Source organism: Acanthaster planci, linkage group LG21, assembly GCF_054643075.1.
Source record: "Acanthaster planci isolate LZ-2023a linkage group LG21, COTS_SCS, whole genome shotgun sequence".
Lineage (NCBI taxonomy): Eukaryota > Metazoa > Echinodermata > Asteroidea > Valvatida > Acanthasteridae > Acanthaster > Acanthaster planci.
Window position 1 is genome coordinate 5,362,125 of NC_141797.1, and position 24,290 is coordinate 5,386,414.

General features: G+C 40.7%; 1 protein-coding gene across 2 annotated transcripts in view; it reads right to left on the reverse strand.

The window, feature by feature from the left end:
• LOC110989394 (uncharacterized) overlaps positions 1–24,290 on the reverse strand; it is a 55,856-nt gene that overhangs the window by 9,330 nt on the left and 22,236 nt on the right. The window contains exons 3-16 of one of the 2 annotated variants that reach the window (XM_087131256.1): positions 20,353–20,424; positions 19,492–19,863; positions 19,180–19,287; positions 18,943–19,062; positions 17,826–18,212; positions 16,778–16,888; positions 13,427–13,540; positions 12,292–12,624; positions 11,911–12,033; positions 9,845–10,177; positions 9,463–9,585; positions 6,200–6,532; positions 5,818–5,940; positions 582–926 (exon numbers count right to left, since the gene is read on the reverse strand). In XM_087131256.1, coding sequence (XP_086987382.1) covers positions 582–926; positions 5,818–5,940; positions 6,200–6,532; positions 9,463–9,585; positions 9,845–10,177; positions 11,911–12,033; positions 12,292–12,624; positions 13,427–13,540; positions 16,778–16,888; positions 17,826–18,212; positions 18,943–19,062; positions 19,180–19,287; positions 19,492–19,863; positions 20,353–20,424 — 2,997 coding nt within the window. Of the gene's footprint in view, positions 1–581; positions 927–5,817; positions 5,941–6,199; positions 6,533–9,462; positions 9,586–9,844; positions 10,178–11,910; positions 12,034–12,291; positions 12,625–13,426; positions 13,541–16,777; positions 16,889–17,825; positions 18,213–18,942; positions 19,063–19,179; positions 19,288–19,491; positions 19,864–20,352; positions 20,428–24,290 lie in introns of both variants that reach the window. The other variant, XM_087131255.1, reaches the window with a different exon arrangement.

The following is a 24,290-nucleotide window of genomic DNA, read 5'->3' on the forward strand; positions in this document are numbered from 1 at the left end:
CCGCCCTATCACGTAATTTTATCATTAATATCAGGAGGAATGATTCTTAAGAAGTAACCAAACGAAAAAATATTACAAATCATAAATTTTTGGCACGCTATTTTTACTATTCAAGGGTTCCGGAAGAGCGCCATAAGGGGTAAACTTTTAGGCTCGATAAAGTTCCGTGCAACCTTTAAGGCGAGGGCGTTCGCGTGTGGTGCTCTGAATAATCAAAGGAGCAGGAAAATGATAAGTGTATATAGAGGCTTTTCATCGTAGCCATCTTAAAACCTTTAGGTGAGGAAAATGTTGCAGAGAATTCAAGGAAGAGGTGTTACAAAAATTATTGACTGCTATGATGTGGAAAATGCTGCTTTAACACCCTTGGGGACGGGCCTGAGGGGAATTGCTGACGCTGGAAGTGCTATTAGTCCTCGGGTGTTGAAACATTACATCTCGTATCACAGCAGTCAATAACTGTTCAATAACAAACACAAAGACATATCGTCTATATGCCCGGGCTGTAACCTCACACCAGTGTACCAGTGTTCTTTTGTACAGGACCCCAAGTTTTCAGAAGCCACTTAAAAATTTCTTACCGGCTGCTTTTACGGTAATGTTGAATCCTGTATCACCAATGATGTAGTCTGTTGACAAATGTAGCCAAATGTGGTTGGTCTGAATCAAAATGGTCGATATTTTAGTTGTCCCGGTTAGGATAGCCACCTTTTCGCCTTGGATGTCGTGGCCGATCCCGATAAACAAAAAGTCAAAATGCTCCTCCAAACTGAAGGAGTGAATGTTGAGCTGGATATTGGCTGGTGGCTTCGTCGTAACTCGCCACACACACTCAGTTAGATCAGGGTAGAGACCTTCATTAAACAATGGCGACAATATTGCATGGGAACTGTTTCCAGCATCAATAAGGGTGTCGCTGCAAATGCCTAAAAATGGAGAAAACAAGGTCCTAAAAATCCTGGTATAAAAGTTCAAAAATAGATAACCTGTGACACAATTTACAACTATGAAAACTATGAGGAGAAAAAAGAAGAAAAGAAATGCTAACTCCAGAGTAACTGCAAATAGCTTATTTGTCTTCACGAAAATTCCGCAGCACCGGTTCCTCTACATGGTGTATCAAAAAAAGTAGACTCTCCAACAAGTACCCACCAAATTTACAATTGAATATCTCCATGAAATTTGGTTGTGTGCCTATGTTGATATGGATGTCCTGCTTCGGTCCATACCAATTATTTATTACATAACTGCACGCATGACTGAACACAGGCCCTTTGCTGAAGGGGCAATTTTTTTTACCTTCAAAAAATTAAAGGGTCTAAATGGGATGGAGAGTGTTAAATTGTGTTGCAATGCACGATTTTTTGGTTTTCTTCGCTGTGATACTCAGATTAACCCTTTGTTTCCTACCAAATACATTTGAACAGTGGGTATGATGGGAATGTGTAGAAAAGTGGCACCATGGTGTCCAAGTAATCACAACCCAAACACATCCTAAAGAGGATATTACGAGGAGCAAGTCATCTACCCTGTTCCACTTTATAGTATTCAACGTGACCCCCGTCTCGTCTGATACAAACTTGCGCTCTGTGTCTCATATCGTGTACAGCTTGCCTGACCATTGCTCGATCTCTTCTCAGGTTGTTAACTTCGGCTCTGATACGCTGATCAGTGTCGTGGAGGTCACGTGGAGGCATAACATACAGTTTGGATTTGAAATGTCCCCACACAAAAAAAGTCCAGTGGCGTTAAATCAGGTGACCTTAGGGGCCATTCCACTTGGCGGTTCAGAGCAATAACTCGGTCACCAAAGAGCTCTGTTAGCCGACCCGTTACTGTTCTCCTCCGATGTGGGGGTGCACCATCTTGAGCCCACCAAGCACGTGCCAACCGACCATTTCGCTGAAGACGAAAACGCGGCATTCCACGAGAGTACGAACAACGTGTTCATTCAACATTTGCAAATAATGTTCACCGTCTATGTTCTGGCCAAAAAATACGGGCCAACAATTGAACCATTTCAAACAAGACCATCCAGAGGGTCAACTTGTGGCGATCATCCCTTCGCTGGTAGTCAAAGTCGAGTGGGCGCTGTCCACGTGGCTGGTACTCGCGGATGTGAGTATTTACCATTCCGTTCAGAGCAAATCCTGACTCGTCACCAATTACAAGGTCTTCCAAAAAAGTTGTAATGTGGTTGCAGCAACCATTAACAAAAACGTCGTCGTCGGGGTGGATCACCTGGCGAAAATTAATGGCGCCTTATCATCTGAGTGATCCGATTGAAAGTTGCTGAGGGTAACTCAAGTCCATTCCTGCGAGCACTGATTCTCCGGCGGGCTTCTTGTTGTTGGTTAAGCATGTTTGGAGCCGCCGCGGTGTTAGCTGCAGAACGTCCTCTTCGTTGTCTACCGGACGCCTCCTTATTCAGGTTATGACTTGTTCCTGTTGCCTTGTACTTATTCACATTTTGCAGACCGTTGCTCACGAGGGACACCGAACATTCGAAAACGCCTAGGATCATGGTATTCATTCACAATGAATGCACGCTGTTGAGGTGTAAACTGTGGACGAACCATCTTGCAAATGTATGAAGCCAAAGGCCCTACTCAATTTTATTCAGATCTGGATTAAGGGCAGTCATGTAAAACTATCAAAGTTATGAAGCTTCACAATCACTTGTTGCACTGCAGCCAATCTGACCTCGTGGGCGATCATGTGGAATGGAATGCCATGTGCCTCTGTTATGTTCGATACATATTTGATAAGTACATGAAAGGCAGCCCATTTACCCCAGTGCCGTAGGCAGGAAACAAAGGGTTAATCTGAGTATCGCAGCGAAGAAAACCAAAAGAATTTCCAAGAACATTAACCCATCCACTGTAATCATTCTTGACTCATTCCTAACTTAGTTGTGGTGACAATGACACAATCACGAGATTATCATCCTAGAGATGAGGTGAGAGAAAGAATAAGTTGATGGTTTATAATTATTTTTCTACTCCACAACTGATATGAAATTTTTGGCTGTTTTAGGAAGAGTGAAGAGTTTTCCTGAAAAATGGAAGCATTTTCCTATTTAAGTAATGCCAGAGTGACATTTTGACCAGCGCGGGGTGAAATTTGTGCAGCAAACACACGTGCTTTGAGATGTGAAATTTTCTTCAGTCGAGTCGAAGGAGACAGTAACAAGATTCTCTGCAATTCATTATGGGTAAACAATTGAATTCGTAGCCACAACACAAGGAACACGTCTGGGAACAACCACAGTCACTGTGTAATACAATCTGAAAACGAACGAATAACTAGGCTCTTGTAGAGTAATTTTAATTCACATCTTCTCACAGTACTTTACTGGCAGCACGGGCGCCAGTAGAATACTGTTAATGATCTACAGTAATTTTTCTTACGGTATAAATAGCTGTCATTTATTGGACAGTAACCAACTGTAAAAACAGTAACAGTAACTCATCTTATCTCAATTAATTACATTAATTTGACGCGACATTCGACACAGCAAGCTACCGTTTCATTGATCATGGGTTCATTTTACATGTGTATTTAGGTATAACTTTCAAATATAATTACGTATATGATACACATACCTCGTACACATACTTCAAAAGACTTGATCAAAGCAGAACTTTATTTCCATTTTTAAAGTGCACTGGCAATCATGGTTGGAGCATGAAAAAGTAAGATTTTTCATTTTTCACGTTCGACTTATATGTTTAGGCGATGGTTCGCATTTCCGTGTAAAACTACATCCAAAAAGCACAAACATTTGTCAGACTAATGTCAAATACTCTCGTAAAGAATGGAAAACCACAAAATTACTTGGCAAAAGTAGCAACGTCCCACTTATGTCAGTATGCAAATTGAGGTCAAACTTTACACTGTAAAACATTACTGTTAAATATACAGTATTATACTGCATTCACAAAAGCACAGTAAATACGTGTAACAAACACGTTTGTTTACTGTAAACTTCGTTTAAAGTAGATCAATGTTGCAATAATACAGTATAATACTGCTCATTTAACAGCACTATTTTACAGTGTATTAATTTCGTTCTTTCAGCGTATAAGAGACTAGTTCATGTTGTTTAACATGATTCCAAACTTATATTATTAATATCCAAATTGAGTCTCGTCAACGTAGACACCACAGCGAAGTTCAATGTGCGAGTCTCTTTTTTACTCGATTTAGAGCACTCTTTGGACTTTGAACATGCGCAAGTCCATAGCCAACTCAGCTAATCTCTTCGTTCTCACGCTACAATAAGGAGTAAACCCTAAGGAATCTCTTGATATAAACCTTATGCCAGGTGGACGAAATCTCCCATAGCCAAAAAGACCATAAAGGAAAAGGTTCCATCAGCGAAGCTGTTGAATTCTGCATTAAAACCTACGGTGGACGGATTTCCGTTGTTCCACAACGTGGGTGTTCTCCGCGGTATTTGCCAGACAAATTGGCCCTCTCAGGATTCGTTAGAAAAGTATTATTATATAATGGTTAGAAGGCTAAGTATTGGTAATTCTTGTCAGGTATTTTTGTGATGAAAAACTATAAGAACGAGCTGTAATGATTGTGTAAAGAAGTGGCATTTCTAGCCTCGATAGTATGACCAAGACATGTTGGCGTGCCAGTCTTGTCGGACGCTACCGACTTAGGTGTACACGCATTTACCTACATTTTCAGTGTAGGTAAATGCGTGTACACCTAAGTGCAAGTTATTGGCGGTATATTTTCAAACTGTTGTGAAAAAATATAAAATATAAAATGAAACAGGACAATCAGACCAAGGCCATTAGGATATATATGTACACTTGTGTGTTATATCCTCACTCTCAAGGAGTTTAAATCGCACACCCCTATTTATAAAGTGGACTTGTTCCACTGCGGACGCGCACATTCACACACAATAGAGCCTGAAAGGTGACCCCTGATGGCGCGCTTCTGAAACCATTGGATAGGAAAAATAACGTGCAAAGGTTTTAGAATTTGTAATTTTTTTGTTCAGTTACTTCTTTAAAAAAATCAAATTTGGAAATAGGGTATTGGAAAATATTTGCCAGTATATCAATTTATAGAAACTGAAAAATCCCCTGACCTAAATATAAATATCCTGCCAAAAACCAACCCATCACTTCCAAAAATCTAAATACATGACGAGCAGTGCAATGGGGCAGTCTCGTACGCAGATCAACATTTATGGTTTGAAATATATATATGGTTGTCCGTCGGTAAAAGTCGAAATAAAACAGATCAAAATATTTTATATACTTTTATAGTTTAGAAGTAATTTAAAGTAATAAACTTAAAGCAATATTCTACTTCAATTACGAAAGATTCCAATCTTTTATTTAACCTTTGCTTACAACAACTGTGTAAAGTCAACTCAACGGAATCTGGAACCCATCGACTGTAGGTAGGTAAATCTATGCAACGTTGTACAATCTTGTTTTCACGGAAGCACGGGGAGTGTAAACAAACGTGCATCTCTTTGTGATATTTCCTAAATAAAACTTGAGGAAGACAAAGGTAAAATTCCGACATGATTGTTTCATGGGGAGGTTTCAGTTAGGAATCATTCTTCCAAAATTATCAAACGTGATACTGGACGGCGCAATGTAAAATCCGCATAGGATAACCGCGAGGGCTCCGGAAGCTCGCTGCCTGACCTTTTACTTTCAGGCTCTATCACGTGAACTCAAGGTCCAAAGCCTAGCTGCTGTACATGTTGTGAAGATTTATTGTTCAACTTCAGTGTTGGATTTGGGCTGAAAGAATTGACATGCAGCTCCCAGAATTTACCTGTGCAGTTGGACTCATCGGTTTCATCGGGACAGTCGATAGCTCCATCGCAGACTCTTTGCTCGGAGATGCAGTAAAGCAAAGCAGTGCTGCTACAATTCACCTCTCCGTCAGTACAAGATGCTTTCCAAAGCCAAAAAAGCATTACATGATATCAGCATAATCACAATTAACCATAATATTGTGCATTTAAGCCCGTACAATATTATAAATAACCTCTCAGCGTGAATGACTTTAATTAAGAAGATTTCGAATGCTATGATAAAATACAGCGTTATGTACAACGTTATGAACAACTTTAAAGAAAAGAACACACTGACAGACAGGCTGACTGACAGTGACAGATTGAAAGACAGGTGCTACTTTACACCTGTCGACTCACCCGATTTAACCTCTTGTAGTGTGAGGTTGAACCCTCTAAACGAATACGAATAATCCGACCGAAAATCAATCCAGATGTCTTCAGAAAAAAACGACATCCTTTCCGGATACATTTCTCCAGATATCTCCACTGAATCAAACCCGTTGCTGATGGAAAGTATGTCGAATTTGTTTTCAGTTTTGAAATCGTGGAACACGACCAACACATCGTAGTCGTTTTCCGCGTAAACATGCCACAAACAGCGGGCGTTGTGTGGATAGTTGGCGGGATATCCGATTGAAGAGAGGATGTAGGGACCAGATGATAGGTGAATGACGTCTGTTCCACATGGCTCTGAACGGTTAAAAGTGTGGGGAAAGGAATATCGTGTATTTCTCAACAAATGGTACATGGATATAAAATAATAGAAATGCCTTGGATAAAAGCGCTATGAATGGCCGTGCTTTTGTGCTTCAGTTAGATGAATATATCTTCTCCCACCAAACTAGATGTAGAGTTCATATCTTTCATATCATGACTGCTTACGTTAGCACCTAACATTAACATTGAGTTAATAAGTAAGTTGGTGTTGAAAGAATAAGCAAACATGAAAACACAAAAACTCGGAACAAGAAATCATTCTGCGCATGCGCCATGGGAAAATAAGACGGGGTAGGCCCTATCACTGTGCTTTACTTACGATTTACTTCAAAACGTGCTAAAACCAGTTTTATGAGAAACTCAAAACCAAACTTTAAGTGCTTCTGGTCATTGTGATCCCATCACATGACCTCTTTTTCAATACAATAAGGCCAAAGTAAGGCCAAAATAATATTTATTAAGAAACCTCTTTCAAAGAGTCCTGTATAAGAACATTTGTATTTCCAAGAACATTAACCCATCCACTGTAATCAACCTTGATACATTCCTAACTTAGTTGTGCTGACAATGACACAATCACGAGATTATCAGAAGCCAGTACAAAATATCTCAAATGTAAGCACCAAAAACCGTCACAGGACAGAACGCAAGATAATATCAACAATATCAGCCAAAAACTGACCCATGACTTCCGAAAATCTAAAATACATGACGAACAGTGCAATGAGGCACTCTCGTTCAAAGATGAACATTTATGGTTTGAAATATTATCGTAGTCCGTCCGTAAAAGCCAAAATACAAACCTATCAAAATATTTTATATAGCCTTATAATTTATAAGTAATGAACTTAAAGCAATATTCTACTTCAATTACGAATTTAAGATTCTATTCTTTTATCAAACCTTTGCTGCGTGATGTAAGCTCAATGGAATCTGGAACCCATTGAGTAAATCTTTGCAACGTTATACAATCTCGTTTTCACGGAAGCACAGGTAGTGAAAACAAACGTGCATTAACATATAGACTTAGGTACAACATCGCCAGCCGTGAAAGGTCGTTAAGAAAATTTATATTTTACCAATCTCCAGGTGAATTTTCCTAAATATTACATGAAGAAGACAAAGTGAAAATCCCGACATTAGTGTTTCATGGGGTGGTTTCAGTTAGGTATTATTCTTCCAGAAAATATCCAACGTAATAGGACGGCCCAATGTAAAATCCCCATAAGAGGACTGTGCGTATGGTATGGTGTACTATTTACGACAAACATTTCTCTCTCTCTTTAGCCTCCCTCCAGGCGACGCAACTACACGACGCAACGGCACGACGGCTACCTTGCGTCGTGCTGCCGTAGGTCCTTTCTATGTTGCATTTTTTTGTCGCCTAAACGTCGCTCCTTCCGTCGCCCGTCGCGTCGTACCGTCGTGCGTCGCGTCGCCTATTATGTCGCCTGAAGCACGACGCGACGCACGACACGACGCACGACGCCACGCCACGCGTCGTGTGCTGTTGCCCTTTGTTTCTTGGTGTTTATAGAGGGCGCCTTTACTGATTTCTTTCATTTCCGCCCCGGTACTTGAATAGTAGGGTACAGTCCACTAATTCAAGCCCCATTGAAAACAGTGTAAATCGGCACTGTTCAGGGCCCAATAACATGTTTACCAACATCCATGAGATTGCTGAAACAAAAATAAAATTATTGTCCGGTCCCTAATCTTTCGATTTCTTTTTAATTTATTGTGGGCTAACCAATTACATTCTTAATTATTCCAACAAAACAAAATCACCCCCAAAAAGTGATTTTTCCGAAGTCTGATTGCAGCCATTTTTCAAGTGGCAACCCTCAACCTTCTCGACCACTTAAAACCATTTTTCAGTTGTAGTTTTTAGCCATTCTGCTCTCACAGGATAGCTCAAAGACCCAGGCAGTTGATTCTGGCAACGATTTACACAATCTCACCATTTCGGGGGCCAAACAATCTTCTTTTTTCAGAAAAATGCTGGGCTTTTAATGCCAATGAGCTGAGCAGAATTCTTACTTGAATAGTGGACTGCATGCACCCAGGACATGGCATTTGCTCTTTGTACGCTCCCGCCATGGGCATGCAGAGCCTTGAACTGACAGCTTTTGAAATATTGTCCAATCGTATAGTATACATGGTAGAAGAACTAACGCAACATCATGCCCCAAATTACTTTCCAACATACACGGAAAAAGCTGCCAGATCGAAGCTCTGCATGCCTATGGCGGTAGCGTGCAAAGAGCGTATAGGTAGCAGGTTATTGTTCCTTTTCATGGTTACTTTCTAACTTGGTGTTTTCATTAAGAGTGAATTGTTGAAGAAAAGGTTTGTTTGTTTTTTTAATCAAAGGTAATTAGAAAGAGCGTCACGACCAACAATCAGCCTTGTCTCCAGGAAATAAATAACATGAGCCACAACGCGTCGTGTGTGTACAAACGTAATGGCAAGAAGACTACGGTTCGATCCGACGGCACGACGCAAGGGAGCCGTCGTGTCGTCTGGTTGCGTCGCCTGGAGGGAGGCAAGAGAGAGGGAGAAATGTTTGTCGTAAATTGTACACCATACGTGTGTGTACAAACGAAATGGCAAGAAGGCGACGGTGCGACCCGACGGCACGACGCAAGGGAGCCGTCTTGCCATCGTGTCGTGTAGTTGCATCGCCTGGAAGGAGGCTAGAGAGGGAGAGAAATGTATGTCGTAAATAGTACACCATACCGCGCGAGGGCTCCGGAAGCTCGCTGCCTGACCTTTTACTTTCAGGCTCTTTCGCGTGAACTCAAGGTCAAAGCCTAGCTGCTCTACATATTGTGAAGATTTATTGTTCAACTTCAGTGCTGGATTTGGGCTGAAAGAATTGACATGCAGCTCCCAGAATTTACCTGTGCAGTTGGACTCATCGGTTTCATCGGGACAGTCGATAGCGCAATCGCAGACTCTATGCTCGGAGATGCAGTAAAGCAAAGCAGTGCTGCTACAATTCACCTCTCCGTCAGTACAAGATGCTTTCCAAAGCCAAAAAAGCATTACATGACATCAGCATAATCACAATTAACCACAATATTGTGCATTTAAGCCCGTACAATATTATAAATAACCTCTCAGCGTGAATGACTTTAATTAGGAAGATTTCGAATGCTGTGATAAAATACAGCGTTATGTACAACATTATGAACAACTTTAAAGAAAAGAACACACTGACAGACAGGCTGACTGACAGTGACAGATTGAAAGACAGGTGCTACTTTACTCCTGTCGACTCACCCGATTTAACCTCTTGTAGTGTGAGGTTGAATCCTCTAAACGAATACGAATAATCCGACCGAAAATCAATCCAGATGTCTTCAGAAAAAAACGACATCCTTTCCGGATACATTTCTCCAGATATCTCCACTGAATCAAACCCGTTGCTGATGGAAAGTATGTCGAATTTGTTTTCAGTTTTGAAATCGTGGAACACAACCAACACATCGTAGTCGTTTTCCGCGTAAACATGCCACAAACAGTGGGCGTTGTGTGGATAGTTGGCGGGATATCCGATTGAAGAGAGGATATAGGGACCAGATGATAGGTGAATGACGTCTGTTCCACATGGCTCTGAACGGTTAAAAGTGTGGGGAAAGGAATATCGTGTATTTCTCAACAAATGGTACATGGATATAAAATAATAGAAATGCCTTGGATAAAAGCGCTATGAATGGCCGTGCTTTTGTGCTTCAGTTAGATGAATATATCTTCTCCCACCAAACTAGATGTAGAGTTCACATCTTTCATATCATGACTGCTTACGTAAGCACCCAACGTTGAGTTAATAAGTAAGTTGGTGTTCAAAGAACAAGCAAACATGAAAACACAAAAATTCGGAGCAAGAAATCATTCTGCGCATGCGCCATGGGAAAATAAGACGGGGTAGGCCCTATCACTGTGCTTTACTTACGATATACTTCAAAACGTGCTAAAACCAGTTTTATGAGAAACTCAAAACCAAACTTTAAGTGCTTCTGGTCATTGTGATCCCATCACATGACCTCTTTTTCAATGCAATAAGGCCAAAGTTAGGCAAAAATAATATTTATTAAGAAACCTCTTTCAAAGAGAGTCCCGTAAAAGAACATTTGTATTTCCAAGAACATTAACCCATCCACTGTAATCAACCTTGATACATTCCTAACTTAGTTGTGCTGACAATGACACAATCACAAGCTTATCAGAAGCCAGTACAAAATATCTCAAATGTGAGCACCAAAAACCGTCACAGGACTGAACGCAAGATAATATCAACAGTATCAGCCAAAAACTGACCCATGAATTCCGAAAATCTAAAATACATGACGAACAGTGCAATGAGGCACTCTTGTACGAAGATGAACATTTATGGTTTGAAATATTATCGTAGTCCGTTGGTAACAGCCGAAATACAAACCGATATAAACCGAAAATATTTTATATAGCCTTATAATTTATAGGTAATGAACTTAAAGCAATATTCTACTTCAATTACGAATTTAAGATTCTATTCTTTTATCAAACCTTTGCTGCGTGATGTGAACTCAATGGAATCTGGAACCCATTGGGTAAATCTTTGCAACGTTGTACAATCTCGTTTTCACGGAAGCACAGGTAGTGAAAACAAACGTGCATTAACATGTAGACTTAGGTACAACATCGCCAGCCGTGAAAGGTCGTTAAGAAAATTTATTTTTTACCAATCTCTAGGTGAATTTTCCTAAATATTACATGAAGAAGACAAAGGTAAAATTCCGACATGAGTCTTTCATGGGGTGGTTTCAGTTAGGAATTATTCTTCCAGAAAATATCCAACGTTATAGGACGGCCCAATGTAAAATCCCCATAAGAGGAACGTGCGTATGGTATGGTGTACTATTTACGACAAACATTTCTCTCTCTCTTTAGCCTCCCTCCAGGTGATGCAACTACACGACGCGACGGCAGGACGGCTCCCTTGCGTCGTGCCGTCGGGTCGCACTGTCGCCTTCTTGCCATTACTTGCCATACAAACATAATGGCAAGAAGGCTATGGTTCGACCCGACGGCACGACGCAAGGGAGCCGTGATGCCATGGTGTCGTGTAGTTGCGTCGCCTGGAGGGAGGCTAGAGAGTGAGAGAAATGTGTGTCGTAAATAGTACACCATAGTACACCATACCACTCGAGGGCTCCGGAAGCTTGCTGCCTGACCTTTTACTTTCAGGCTCTATCGCGTGAACTCAAGGTCAAAGCCTAGCTGCTCTACATGTTGTGAAGATTTATTGTTCAACTTCAGTGTTGGATTTGGGCTGAAAGAATTGACATGCAGCTCCCAGAATTTACCTGTGCAGTTGGACTCATCGGTTTCATCGGGACAGTCGATAGCGCAATCGCAGACTCTATGCTCGGAGATGCAGTAAAGCAAAGCAGTGCTGCTACAATTCACTTCTGCGTCAGTACAAGATGCTTTCCAAAGCCAAAAAAGCATTATATGACATCAGCATAATCACAATTAACCACAATATTGTGCATTTAGGCCCATACAATATTATAAAAACCTCTCAGCGTGAATGACTTTAAGTAGGAAGATTTCGAATGCTATGATAAAATACAGCATTATGTACAACATTATGAACAACTTTAAAGAAAAGAACACACTGACAGACAGGCTGACTGACAGTTACAGATTGAAAGACAGGTGCTACTTTACACCTGTCGACTCACCCGATTTAACCTCTTGTAGTGTGAGGTTGAATCCTCTAAACGAATACGAATAATCCGACCGAAAATCAATCCAGATGTCTTCAGAAAAAAACGACATCCTTTCCGGATACATTTCTCCAGATATCTCCACTGAATCAAACCCGTTGCTGATGGAAAGTATGTCGATTTTTTTTTCAGTTTTGAAATCGTGGAACACGACCAACACATCGTAGTCGTTTTCCGCGTAAACATGCCACAAACAGTGGATGATGTGTGGATAGTTGGCGGGATATCCGATTGAAGAGAGGATGTAGGGACCAGATGATAGGTGAATGACGTCTGTTCCACATGGCTCTGAACGGTTAAAAGTGTGGGGAAAGGAATATCGTGTATTTCTCAACAAATGGTACATGGATATAAAATAACAGAAATGCCTTGGATAAAAGCGCTATGAATGGTCGTGCTTTTGTGCTTCAGTTAGATGAATATATCTTCTCCCACCAAACTAGATGTAGAGTTCATATGTTTCATATCATGACTGCTTACGTTAGCACCTAACATTAACATTGAGTTAATAAGTAAGTTGGTGTTGAAAGAATAAGCAAACATGAAAACACAAAAACTCGTAGCAAGAAATCATTCTGCGCATGCGCCATGGGAAAATAACATGGGGCAGGCCCTATCAGTGTGCTTTACTTCACTTGCGATTTATTTCAAAACGGAAACTGGTTGTCTGAGAAACTCCAAACCCAAGTTTAAGTGCTTCTGGTCATGTGATCCCATCTATTTTGCAAGCTTCCGTTAGGCACAATTTCAATAAAATTCATTTTTCTGCCCGGAGGGGTCAAAGTTCAGCATTTATTTATTTTCATTATACAACAAGAGGATTAAAAGCTTGAAGACAAAAATCTTCTCTGTCCAATATAATAGGAGGTCGAAGTTGGAAAATTGGACAGTCCAAAGTTCAATGAATAGTATTAAACTCATGAATTCCCAGAACGCTGCAAATGGGTCTTGGTTTTGCAAATAAACCAAATTAATAGAGCAAATTTTAAGAATATCTGTGAGACAGACTGACACGGGAAAGTGTTTGATTTGACGCTGAATGACCCTGACATACATACAGTAATGTGGTATTATAAGTAAACGTCTGTACCGCATTTGCCTTCATCCGACCCGTCGGTGCAATCGTGCTGGCCATCGCACAACATGGAAGCATCAACACAGCCGCCCAAATTCCGACAGGTAAACATGTTGGTACTGCAAGAGCCTGGTGAAAAGGTTCATGGAGTGTCTTATTCAGGGAATGAAAGGGCAGCTGTATACGTACCTGGATTAATTATTACTTTTAAAGTAATAATATTGAATTCAAAGTCGACACTACGCAAAGATTTTCAAAAAGGAAACTTGTTCGACGTACTAAAGTTGTTTTTATAGGTCTATGTACGAAAGGAAAACAGACAGACAGACAGACAGACAGACAGACAGACAGACAGACAGACAGACAGACAGACAGACAGACAGACAGACAGACAGACAGACAGACAGACAGACAGACAGACAGACAGACAGACAGACAGACAGACAGACAGACAGACAGACAGACAGACAGACAGACAAACAAACAAACAAACAAACAAACAAACAAACAAACAAACAATTAAATCGCTAGAACGTTTGACAAAAAAACAAGTAATCACATGATCATTGTGATGTTTATTAGTGCACCCAGTCACTGACCAAATCGTAGCAGTTTGGCTACCTCTAAATCAAATCAGTTCTGTCCGTTCCAAGCACCTGTTCATTATGACAGCAGTGATCGCAGGTGACTGACAAAGACAACATTCACAAGATCATTAAAAACACACTTAAAGTAAATACTGCATCAAACTGCAATTTCGTCGCATTTGGACTGTCTTCATGTGACTAATCATTGTGAATTAGCGATAACTAAATCGGAATGTATGCGGTAGATTGTTATTTTAAACAAACCATTAGGAATAAGATTTAAATAACGTGAATACACGTACTACGGCTTTATTGACGATTGTACGATTTTCCCTTCCTTTTCAGCAATTTAAGTAGAGATTTGGACATTTTGGATTGTATACTAATTAATATGATTTCCATATTCATGAACCAAACTGCAATGCTATTCAAATTTGAACAGGGGTATCTCCATTGCTTTGTGCACAATATACATGTGTGCACTACACTTTGTACATTTTATTGGGGTATATAGGTTCCACTTTATACGTAATTTTCATGTCAATACAGGGTGTCCACATAAAAAGTATACCGAAATAAACGTTACTGTAATGGCAAAACTACTTTATAATTAGGAAAGAGAAATATATCTCCAGAAAGGGCAGAATGCCCTCTGCAGTAGAGCTTGTGATGTTCTTGACACAGATGAGTGAACAAACTGGAACAATGTCAAGGGTACTGAAATCAGCACTGTGACAAGTTTGCATATTTGATTAACGAGGCTCAACCCAGCAAGTGTGCAGAATACCAAATGTCTTTGCTTTAAGAACTGTGACCAGTTGCATATTTTGAATAACGAAAGTCACCATGCAGGGTGAAGGCCAAACGCTTTTACCTTTGCAACACATGAATGATCATCCTACCTGCATTGTGTAATGTGATTACTGGATGCAGCAGAAGCATTGCGTGCTGTAGACAACTTGCACTTCAGAGGTAAACATGGTCCGGTTAAAAACTGAGCAGAGGGCATTTGTTGTCCAGACGTACCATGAAACAAAAAGCTACGTTGCAACTGAAAATGCCATCAGCCTGAGCATTCGTTTTCAGGACAGGAAACCGCCAACAAAACGGACTGTCTTGAAATATGTTTAAAAAAACCAGTACGGCGAACACGGCACAATTTGAAACAGTAACACAGGTCGATCTTGACGTCCAAGAACTGGAAGGTCTCAGGAAAAGATCAAATTAATGAAAGAAGCTGTTGAAAGAATCCCAAGGATCAGCAGCAGGAGAAACGGTAGTGGTATACCACATTCAACAACATCACAAGAATGGAATTACAACTGCATCCCTAGCGAATCCATCTTCAGCATCAACTCCTGCCAGCAGATTATGACAGAAGAGTGACATTTTCACGGTGGTTGGTGGATAAATGTAACAGGGATGAACAGTTTCAGCAAGTTTTTATTATTGGAGACTAGGAAGATTTTTGCATGAACCTAACAGTTCAAACTTTATAACGAGCACTTGTATGCTGAACGTTGTAATCCACCTGCAGATGCGTCCTATAATCTACACACGAGCAGGGAGGGGATGAATGCCTGGGTTGGATTGTGTGGCAATGGATCATTATTAGGACCATTTTGCTTCCAAGGAAATTTAAATGGACAGGACTATTTGCATCTAATTAATGGATCTCTGGTACAGGCATTTGAACAGACCTCCTACAGAGACAACGATGTGGAGCTTTCAGGAGGGTGTGGTGGGCTCAGGATGGCGCCCTACCTTACAGACTAGTTGCTGTGAGGCAACGTCTGGCAGAACGTTTAAGGAACAGAGAAATTTCTTTTTACAATGAAGTCGAATAGCAGCTCCGTTCGCCAGATTTGGCACCATGCGTTTTCACTTTGTGGGGTTACCTGCAAAACAAAATTTTCACTACACTCCTAGCCAACATTCAGGAGTTGCGTGCAAGGATGATTGAAGAATTCAGTGATCTCCATCGAGACCCTGAAATGATCAGACGAGCAGTAAGGGACATGTTACGGAGATGTCAGATGTGCATTGACAGGAATGGTGGCCATGTGGCAGGCACAACACATTAAACTTATTAGGTAAGTAGCAAAAACAAAGCAGATTAGATTGATCGAGGTATACATTCCTTTCAATAATGTATTCTTGAAGCAAAGTCATTTCGTATTCCACTCACTTGCATGGTTGAGCTCGTTAATCATATATGCAAACATGTCACATTGCCGATTCGGCCCCTTTAACATCGGTCTAGTTTGTTCACTCACCTGTGTCAATAACATCACAAGCTGTATACCATTGCACAGAGGACATTTTGCCCTTTCTAGAGAGATGTTTCTCTTCCCCATATATAAGTAGTTTTTAAGTATTTTTATCTCGGTATATTTTTTATGTGGATACCCTGTATGAAGTGTTTGGATAACGTTTGTGATCTATATTATTTTCATAATATCGTTGGTGAGTGATCTTGAAGGACTGATTTTTGTATTGTTGTCATGGAGTGCAATGTAGGACAACGTTAAAAGAGCGCCCTCGTACATACGTTGATATGAGTGCTTTCTTACAAACGACAAAAAGGGACAATCTCATTTCACTTCCAATGAAAAAAAAGCGTCCACATCGTGGTTTGATGAAGCATATAGTAATATGCATGAATTCATTTTGGCCTAAATTTCCACTGCATAATTCCCTCATCACAACAATTAAGAACAAAAGGGTGATTCCGTGATTCGAATATCAAATTAGTCCTTAAAGCAACAAGGCAACTTACCACACCCAAATTCGTCATCAAATTCAGGACAGTCTGCTACGCCGTCACAAAGTCGAGTTCTATCAATGCATAGAAGTCCTGCTGAACAGGCATACTGGTTGCTGGGGCATTCTGACAAAACGAAAAGAATTTCTTGATGTACTGATGTAGGCGCCTTTGAAGTAGGGAGACAGTGAAAGACCTTGCGCCTTAAAAATGAATTTACATTATTATAATAAAGACACTGCTGTTCTTAAACGCTGCTCGAGAGCTTGCTTGCTTTGGTGGAAATGGAGAAACTCTGATGTTGGACATTTTAGCCGTCCTACCTCCGAGCTACCGTCTGTCGCCAGTGAGTGGACGTATTTTATTTGGGGGGGGGGGTTAAGGAGCTTGAGCCCCCAAGAGGTTTTCATGCTTGTTTTTTTGTTACATCTGAAACTACTCCCCCTGATAGGAGTGCATCCAAGTGTCACAACGTGTCTGTTTGTGGGTGCGTGTGTGTGTGGGGGGGTAGGCCTTGAGCATCATAAGCAAAAGGGGGGGTTGCAAAATTCCGTCCAACCCCTCCTCCCAATGACGAAGTCTGGGTTCTGTACTGGATTTGAGGAGCGATCTACTTTTTTGAGCCAGTAATTACCAAGGGGGGGGGGTAAGTTTATCGTTTCTTAATATAACCTTGGTTTGAAAACAACATAATCATTTTCGCATTATATACCAAAATTCCCAGAAGATAACAAATATTCCAAAAAGACAGGCTATATCTTGCTTCTTTGTAAACACAGAATGCATATATGAATACACTATAAAATTTACCAACTTTATTAATCTAAAGAATAAGCGTGCTTTAGCGTTTAAACTTGGTATTCCGGATTTGGAAAAAAATGGATTGATGTACAAATCGAGGACAACCCAAAATTTGTTGGGGAGGGGGCCTGGACCAGAATGTACTCGCACATCATAGTTCACGATGTCCAACCTCCTCCCATTGCGCCACAGAGAGCAGGAAGATCTAAAACATGTAAAGAGGCTTTCTTTAATATAAAAACGAACTTGAACATTTCTATACCCTTAATGTCGTATTCCGATAATGTGAACTCCAAACAATCCAACCACTTGGCGGGCAACTCGCTTGCGTCACAGTGCGTATCCAGAATGATCCACATGACTGGACTATCCAATGTGACAACTGCAGGGTACGTAGTGCTGTTCATGGTTCTGACCAACTTGTGCCCGTTAGCAGGGTCACGCCCGTGACCCAGGGACAACGACGCGGGTTGCGTGGTGGTAGACCCGTGTACGACGACTGGCAAATTTATGATGTCAACTCGGAATCTAGAGTGACTGTGACTAGATGCTGTAACCAGCCAGAGACAGCCCACGGCAAAGTCGACAGGTTGGGTAATAGAAACCGTTGGATTGAAGCCTAGATCAATGTGGGGGTCGCCACAGCGTCCTGGAGGAGACAACGTAGAGTGAGAAACAACCGTAAAAACTCTGGTGTTAAAAGCAACATTTCTCGGTATTATCGAATGATCACACCAAAATGTGTTACCTCAACACCGCTGGGGTTACTTCACATTTACATTTATGTTATTTTTTGGAGGGGGGTTCTTTTTTACTGAGATTACTTCACAGGTGAGTAGGAAAAAAAATAATCTGTACATTTATATATCAAAATAAATAGGCTATATTTTCTCCCCCGTTATCACGTTGTATGAGTCCGAAAGTGCGTTTACTTTTGGATTTGCCTCCCGACACCAAAAACTTGATACGCCGCCGCACGATCCTATGATAACTTTTTTTTTGCAGCGATGCAATGCACCCTTTCTGTTTCTTATTATTTGTTGTCGATAGAGACACAAAATACCTTCCTGCATACGTCACCCGACAAGGATGTCCTCTTTTTAATAAAGGTATATGTCTGCAAAAATTCTTTGTGAGGGAATCTTTCTCTTCGTATATATTAACCTCAAAAAAAGTGTGAACTCCTTCCATAAAACCGAAACATTCTCCTTGAATGCGCACATGGTCACTGCAAAAGTACGCCCTTGAATTAAAGAACTCTAAAGGACCACGGACCACTTTCTGAAATTAACGTATTGAAATCAACAATTTTGAAGTCTACACGGTTATTGCATATCGCAAATAGCCTCTAAGGGATGTCTGCCCTTTTCACAACCTACCGCAGTTTAGCTCATCGAAAATGCCCGGGCAGTCTCCATGACCGTCGCAGACTAAGTGGGATCCAATACACGTGCTTGACGCAGGGCATACATATTGGTCAACACTGGAACAATTAATCCCTGAAATAAAAAAAAAACATTGCGAAGTCCTTCAAAGATGTCATATCATTGGATTGAATTATATCCTTGGGTATATTAAAAATGCTTGTATCGGGTAATAAAATGGTTACCACATACCACATCCATATTCGTCCTCATGAACCTGGCAATCCGTTTTACCATCACATTGCCTATCTCCCACCAAACACTGCTGGTTGTAACACTTAAACTGGTCTGGGCTGCATTCTGCCGAGGTAGTTGGTTAATTAAAAAAAAAGAAAAGAAATGAAAACGCATGCCATTCAATGCTTACATTGAAAATAACACATACATTACGCAATACATGTAGCTCTCTCGAAATTTCTTTGTAAATTCATTTATAAATGTATGACTTTTAAAAAGTTATCAATATTTTGTATTCCCCGGCATTATTATCAGAACCTTCAGTACCTTGTTTTTCGTAAGCAGTCAGTTTGATATCACAGACCACCGGCTTGAACTGAAACGAGAAATCAGTGGGGTGGGTTGCTGCAATATGAATTGTAGACACATTTGAGTAGTAGATACCAAGTTCGCCGTGCTGTAGCTCATACATCAAGGAGCTCTTAGCGCCCTCATCGTCCGAGTACACGGAGATTTGTGGGCCATTCGGTGGCCTGTTTCTAATCACGCTAACCTCGATGACGCTGTCGTCAGGTGCCGCGATCAGCCAAGAGCAGTTGCAGATCTCCTCTTCAAACCACTCGGATCCGTCCGGGAGTGCGTAGTTAATAACGTAAGGAACGCTCCAAACAAGTTGTGTTGAAGAATTGCCGCAGATATCTGCACGGATTGCATTAAAATGACAATTAGGGGGAAAAGCCTGTAGAAGTGGATGTAATACACCACTTCTTTGCAACTCCTGGAGCACTACAGAGATATCTGCCCAAACTACCACAGTGACTATCTTGTCCACATCACAAGGTTAATCCAAAAATCTTGTTAGTAAATAAAAATGACCAGCTGTAAGTGTAAATGTTTCCATGAATATCAACTGTCCCTGTGTCTTTCATTTTTCAACGTAAAAATTTCTAATAACACTCAATTTCATTTGAGATATCCAGCGGATTATAAATGCCGGGTGGCGGTCGGTTTTTGTTTAACCTTTTCAGTGCTCTATTTCAGCTAATTCGTCTTTGAGTTCTAATAAAAGTGTATGCGCAAAATGTTGTCAGGAAAGTTTTTATTTCCCTGATTCTCAAATTTTCGCTGCGCATCACAGAAGCTATGACTCCTCTAGAATTCACATAACATGTATTGGAATCAACTTACCAAGGCAACTTGGGCCACTGTCACTGGAGGAGGAAAAATGGGATGAGTGACTGTAGCCTAATGAAGACCACTCTGCTGCAAGAAGATAGTAAGCATAGAAAACACACAATAAAGGTCACTCAATTCATAGCACTACTCACCTTACGATCCGAAGCGATCTTTAGGTCATTCTATTCTAGAATGATAAAAAAAATCAAGTGGTATCTACATTGAACCCCAAAAGACCAGATTTATAAAATTAATGTTTGGAGTTCAAAAACAGCGAATAACAGGGAGAACAACAGATAGGTATGAACGACATAGAAGTCAAATCCTTTCGTCAAAGTCCGACGACGTATCCAGTGTGAAACAGAACTCATGCTGTTAAAACTAGTTTTATTTAAATGCCACACAGTACTAATTTGATACCAAACGGCGTTAAAAAGGTGTTTACTTCAAGTAATCCTATACTTCACGATGTAAACTCAACATCTCATGGTATTCATTCAATAACTTGTATTGTCCATTCAGTACCGGTACTGTAATTGCAGTACATCTCCTTCCTTATGAGCGAGTGAAGAATCGAGTGCCAGTCGGTCAATACAGAGTTATAATTTTTTGCAGGCCTACACAACCCCCTCCATTGTTACATACGAATCCAGTTACAATGACGATGTACCAAGGTCATTTGTAGTGGGAGTATGCAATTTTGTTAACCCATAGTTGTATCATAGAAACTAGGAGCACAGATAGCTCGTGACAACGTGCAAGCAACGGTATGAAATTGGTTTTCCACCCTTTGAATACACATCAGCTACTAGTGCGCATTTGTTTAAATATAAATCTTTGGTGTAACCGTTTGGAAGAGTTACCCAACACATAGTACACACCCCATTATCGTGATTTTAGCTATTTAAGATCTACTGAAGTGCATGTTGAGCAGTATTGTATATATTCAAATGTTGCCGGGACCTATTTGAAATGGACAATTATTTTGTCTAACCTGATAATTGAAGACATCATTCACAGTTAGTCTTTCATATCTCGTTTTGGCCGTCATTTGTCGTCATCAATCGGCGTTTGAGGCAGCAAACAAATAAACAAACTGCGTCCGCTTAATCTCATTACCTGTAGTGGGTATCAACCCCACAGCACCGAGTGTTTTGAATGTTGTTTACAGACAATATAGCCAAGTTACAGTATAGTACCCAGCACATCAGTAGTCTAAGTACCTACCCTAGGCTTTAAAAGTCACAGTTCACAAGCTCTTTTCAAACAACACTCTTTTGGGCACTCAGTTCTTAATTCATTGTACACATTGCTGAAGCGCTGAACATTGTCATATCCACGTACCTAATAAAAATTCAAAATTATGCACACATGCGCACAAAATGGCCTTGGCTGCAAACGTACCAGGGTGCTCTGTAAAAAGACTTTAGAAACGTTATTTTTCCTGTGAGATTAGGCGGGGAAATCCGGCTTAGATTGGAAACTAATAGTAAAAACGATTTAATGGGATTTTCTGGAGAAAAAAATGAACATTTCCGGAAACCTTAAAGAGAAAATGATCAAAATTGCACCCCTGTACATTTTCAATGGCCCTTGCCGCCAAGGCCAATTGTGCGCATGCGTGCATAATTACGAATTTATAAGTTAAAAGGTCTATGAAACAGTATTTACTCTGAGCATGCCTCCGAACAGCTCTCAGAACAAACATGAATATTTACGACTACAATAAAGAGAACGGTCACAGTTGGGTGGAGCCAGTTGAGTGCAGTTTTTCATTGGGCCACAAAAACATTCTCACATCGCCACAACTTTACATGCGTTCAAAACGATGGAACACTGAATATAAGGCTTTTTAAACAGCGTTTCATAAATCCAACGGATTTGTTAAAATCACTCTATGCCCATGTCCTGGCGGTCCCGATCTCAAGGCCAGCAAAGCATTTGAATGTGACAGCATTGAATGTGACGAGTGGCTATGGTGTCCAATTAATGATTCAATGAGCGCATACCATCCAACCAGTATACAGACTGTGTGGTTAGAAGTCATTCACACATTTTTTATTGGAACAGATTAAATTATTCGAACGTTATCACGTTCATCGTGTGTTGAACTAAAAAACTGGGTATGTGTGAGTGTGTAAACGCCTTCAATCGTGGACTTATAACAATACGGGACAATAGGGTCCACGGTTGCCGAAGAGTCCACGGTTGGAAAACGTGTACAAAACATATGGGAGGTCCTCCTAAAAAGTTAAAGTATGAACAAAGGAGGAACACTAGGGAGTCCACGATTGAAGGCGTTTGCACACTTGTGTGTATGTGTACGGGGTCGTGTGTTGGGGGGATCTGCTCCATACATTTCTCTAATACAGCGACGTATCCAGCTTTTGACGTGTGTGTGTGAGTTTGTTTCTGCATTTAATTGGGGACCCTGAACAATAGAGGACAATAAGGTCCCCGATTGACAGAGGGTCCCCGATTGACAACTGTGTACAAAACATATGGATGGTCTTCTAAAAAAGTTAAAGTACAAACAAAAGAGGAACAATAGGAAGTCCCCAGTTGCAGGCAAATACACAATTGGGTGTGTGAGTGTGGGGGGGAATTCAAAAGCTGATATTTGATGAATACATAATACATTTCTAACATCTGAAATTTCTTCGTAAAAAGAGGAAAAATATGTCAAGGGGGAGGGGGGAAGTTACCCCCCCGTCACCCGCTGTGCACGGCACTGCTCTAATACTATGGCAAGAATTTTATGCGTAATTGTGTGCATGTTTCACTGGCTGCCTTTGTGCAAGGTGAGGCTAATGACAATGAACGAAACATTAAAACAGGTAAAAAAGAATTATATATTGGCAAACAATTTTCAACAATAATGACGTATATTCTGTGTCCCGCAGTTGAACCCACACACTGGTCGTAGTCGTTTGTAATATGAAAGAATCTAGCATGGGACAAACCACTGCAAGTGTTGTGGCTAAAGGCTCAACCGTGCATTGTTTTTATATTACTTAGGCAGGAAAAAATCTAAGATCTGACTCACTGGCTCATTGCACCCAAATTCCATGGTTGTCTCATGCTGTTCACCTCGTAATTTGTAGGTTATTCCATGTTTGAAAGCACCCAGCGCGCTTTTCAAGGACCCTACTGACGCCGAATTCTGTCAAGCTGTCGAATGACCACCAGCCGTGCAAATAAAAATTGATACGCAAGTCTGTTGCTACGCAATCTGATATGCACGACTGTATCAGTGGGGAAAGGAAAGGCCGAAGAAAGCACTATAACGGGGTCTCTTAACGATAATTGAATGTTTGCTGTGACAATGAACGACACGAGATTTTTTCCATAGAATGAGGTGCAGGCACTTAATACTTTAATTGAGTTCTTCACTCGAACAATGTTTGAGAGAGAAACAGAGGTGTACATTAAAAAATAATACTTATTTTAGCTTAGTTACCAACCGTTCTTGTATAAAGCACCTTCCATTGAACATTCTCACGACCCACTTGAGCCTGACGCGGAGGCACGCACGAGGTTGAGCCGTCTTAAGGGTGCATGCCACCATATCATTGATTTCTACGCGCGAGCACATTAATAATTTGTGATCCCACGGGGTTTTTACAATAAAAAAATGCCATAATCAGGAGGGGTCACAGAAAAAGATAGAAACATAAATATTCCTATGAATACCCTAGTACAGGGTATTTCTTTCACAAAAGGCCCCAAATTGCGGGCCTATTTTGGACAGAGGCAGGCGACTATATTCAGAGTGCATATTTTTACAACTTTTTGGATGGTATCTTCGGGGAAAGACGAATAAAAAATTCCTGTCTAACCCCCAAAAACTGAAAGGAAAAGTAATCTTCTGGCCATCATTTCCAGTTTTCTATGGGCGCGGATTTGGTGTAGTGCAGCCTGTAAAGACAAGATGGCGGCGCCCAATGCCC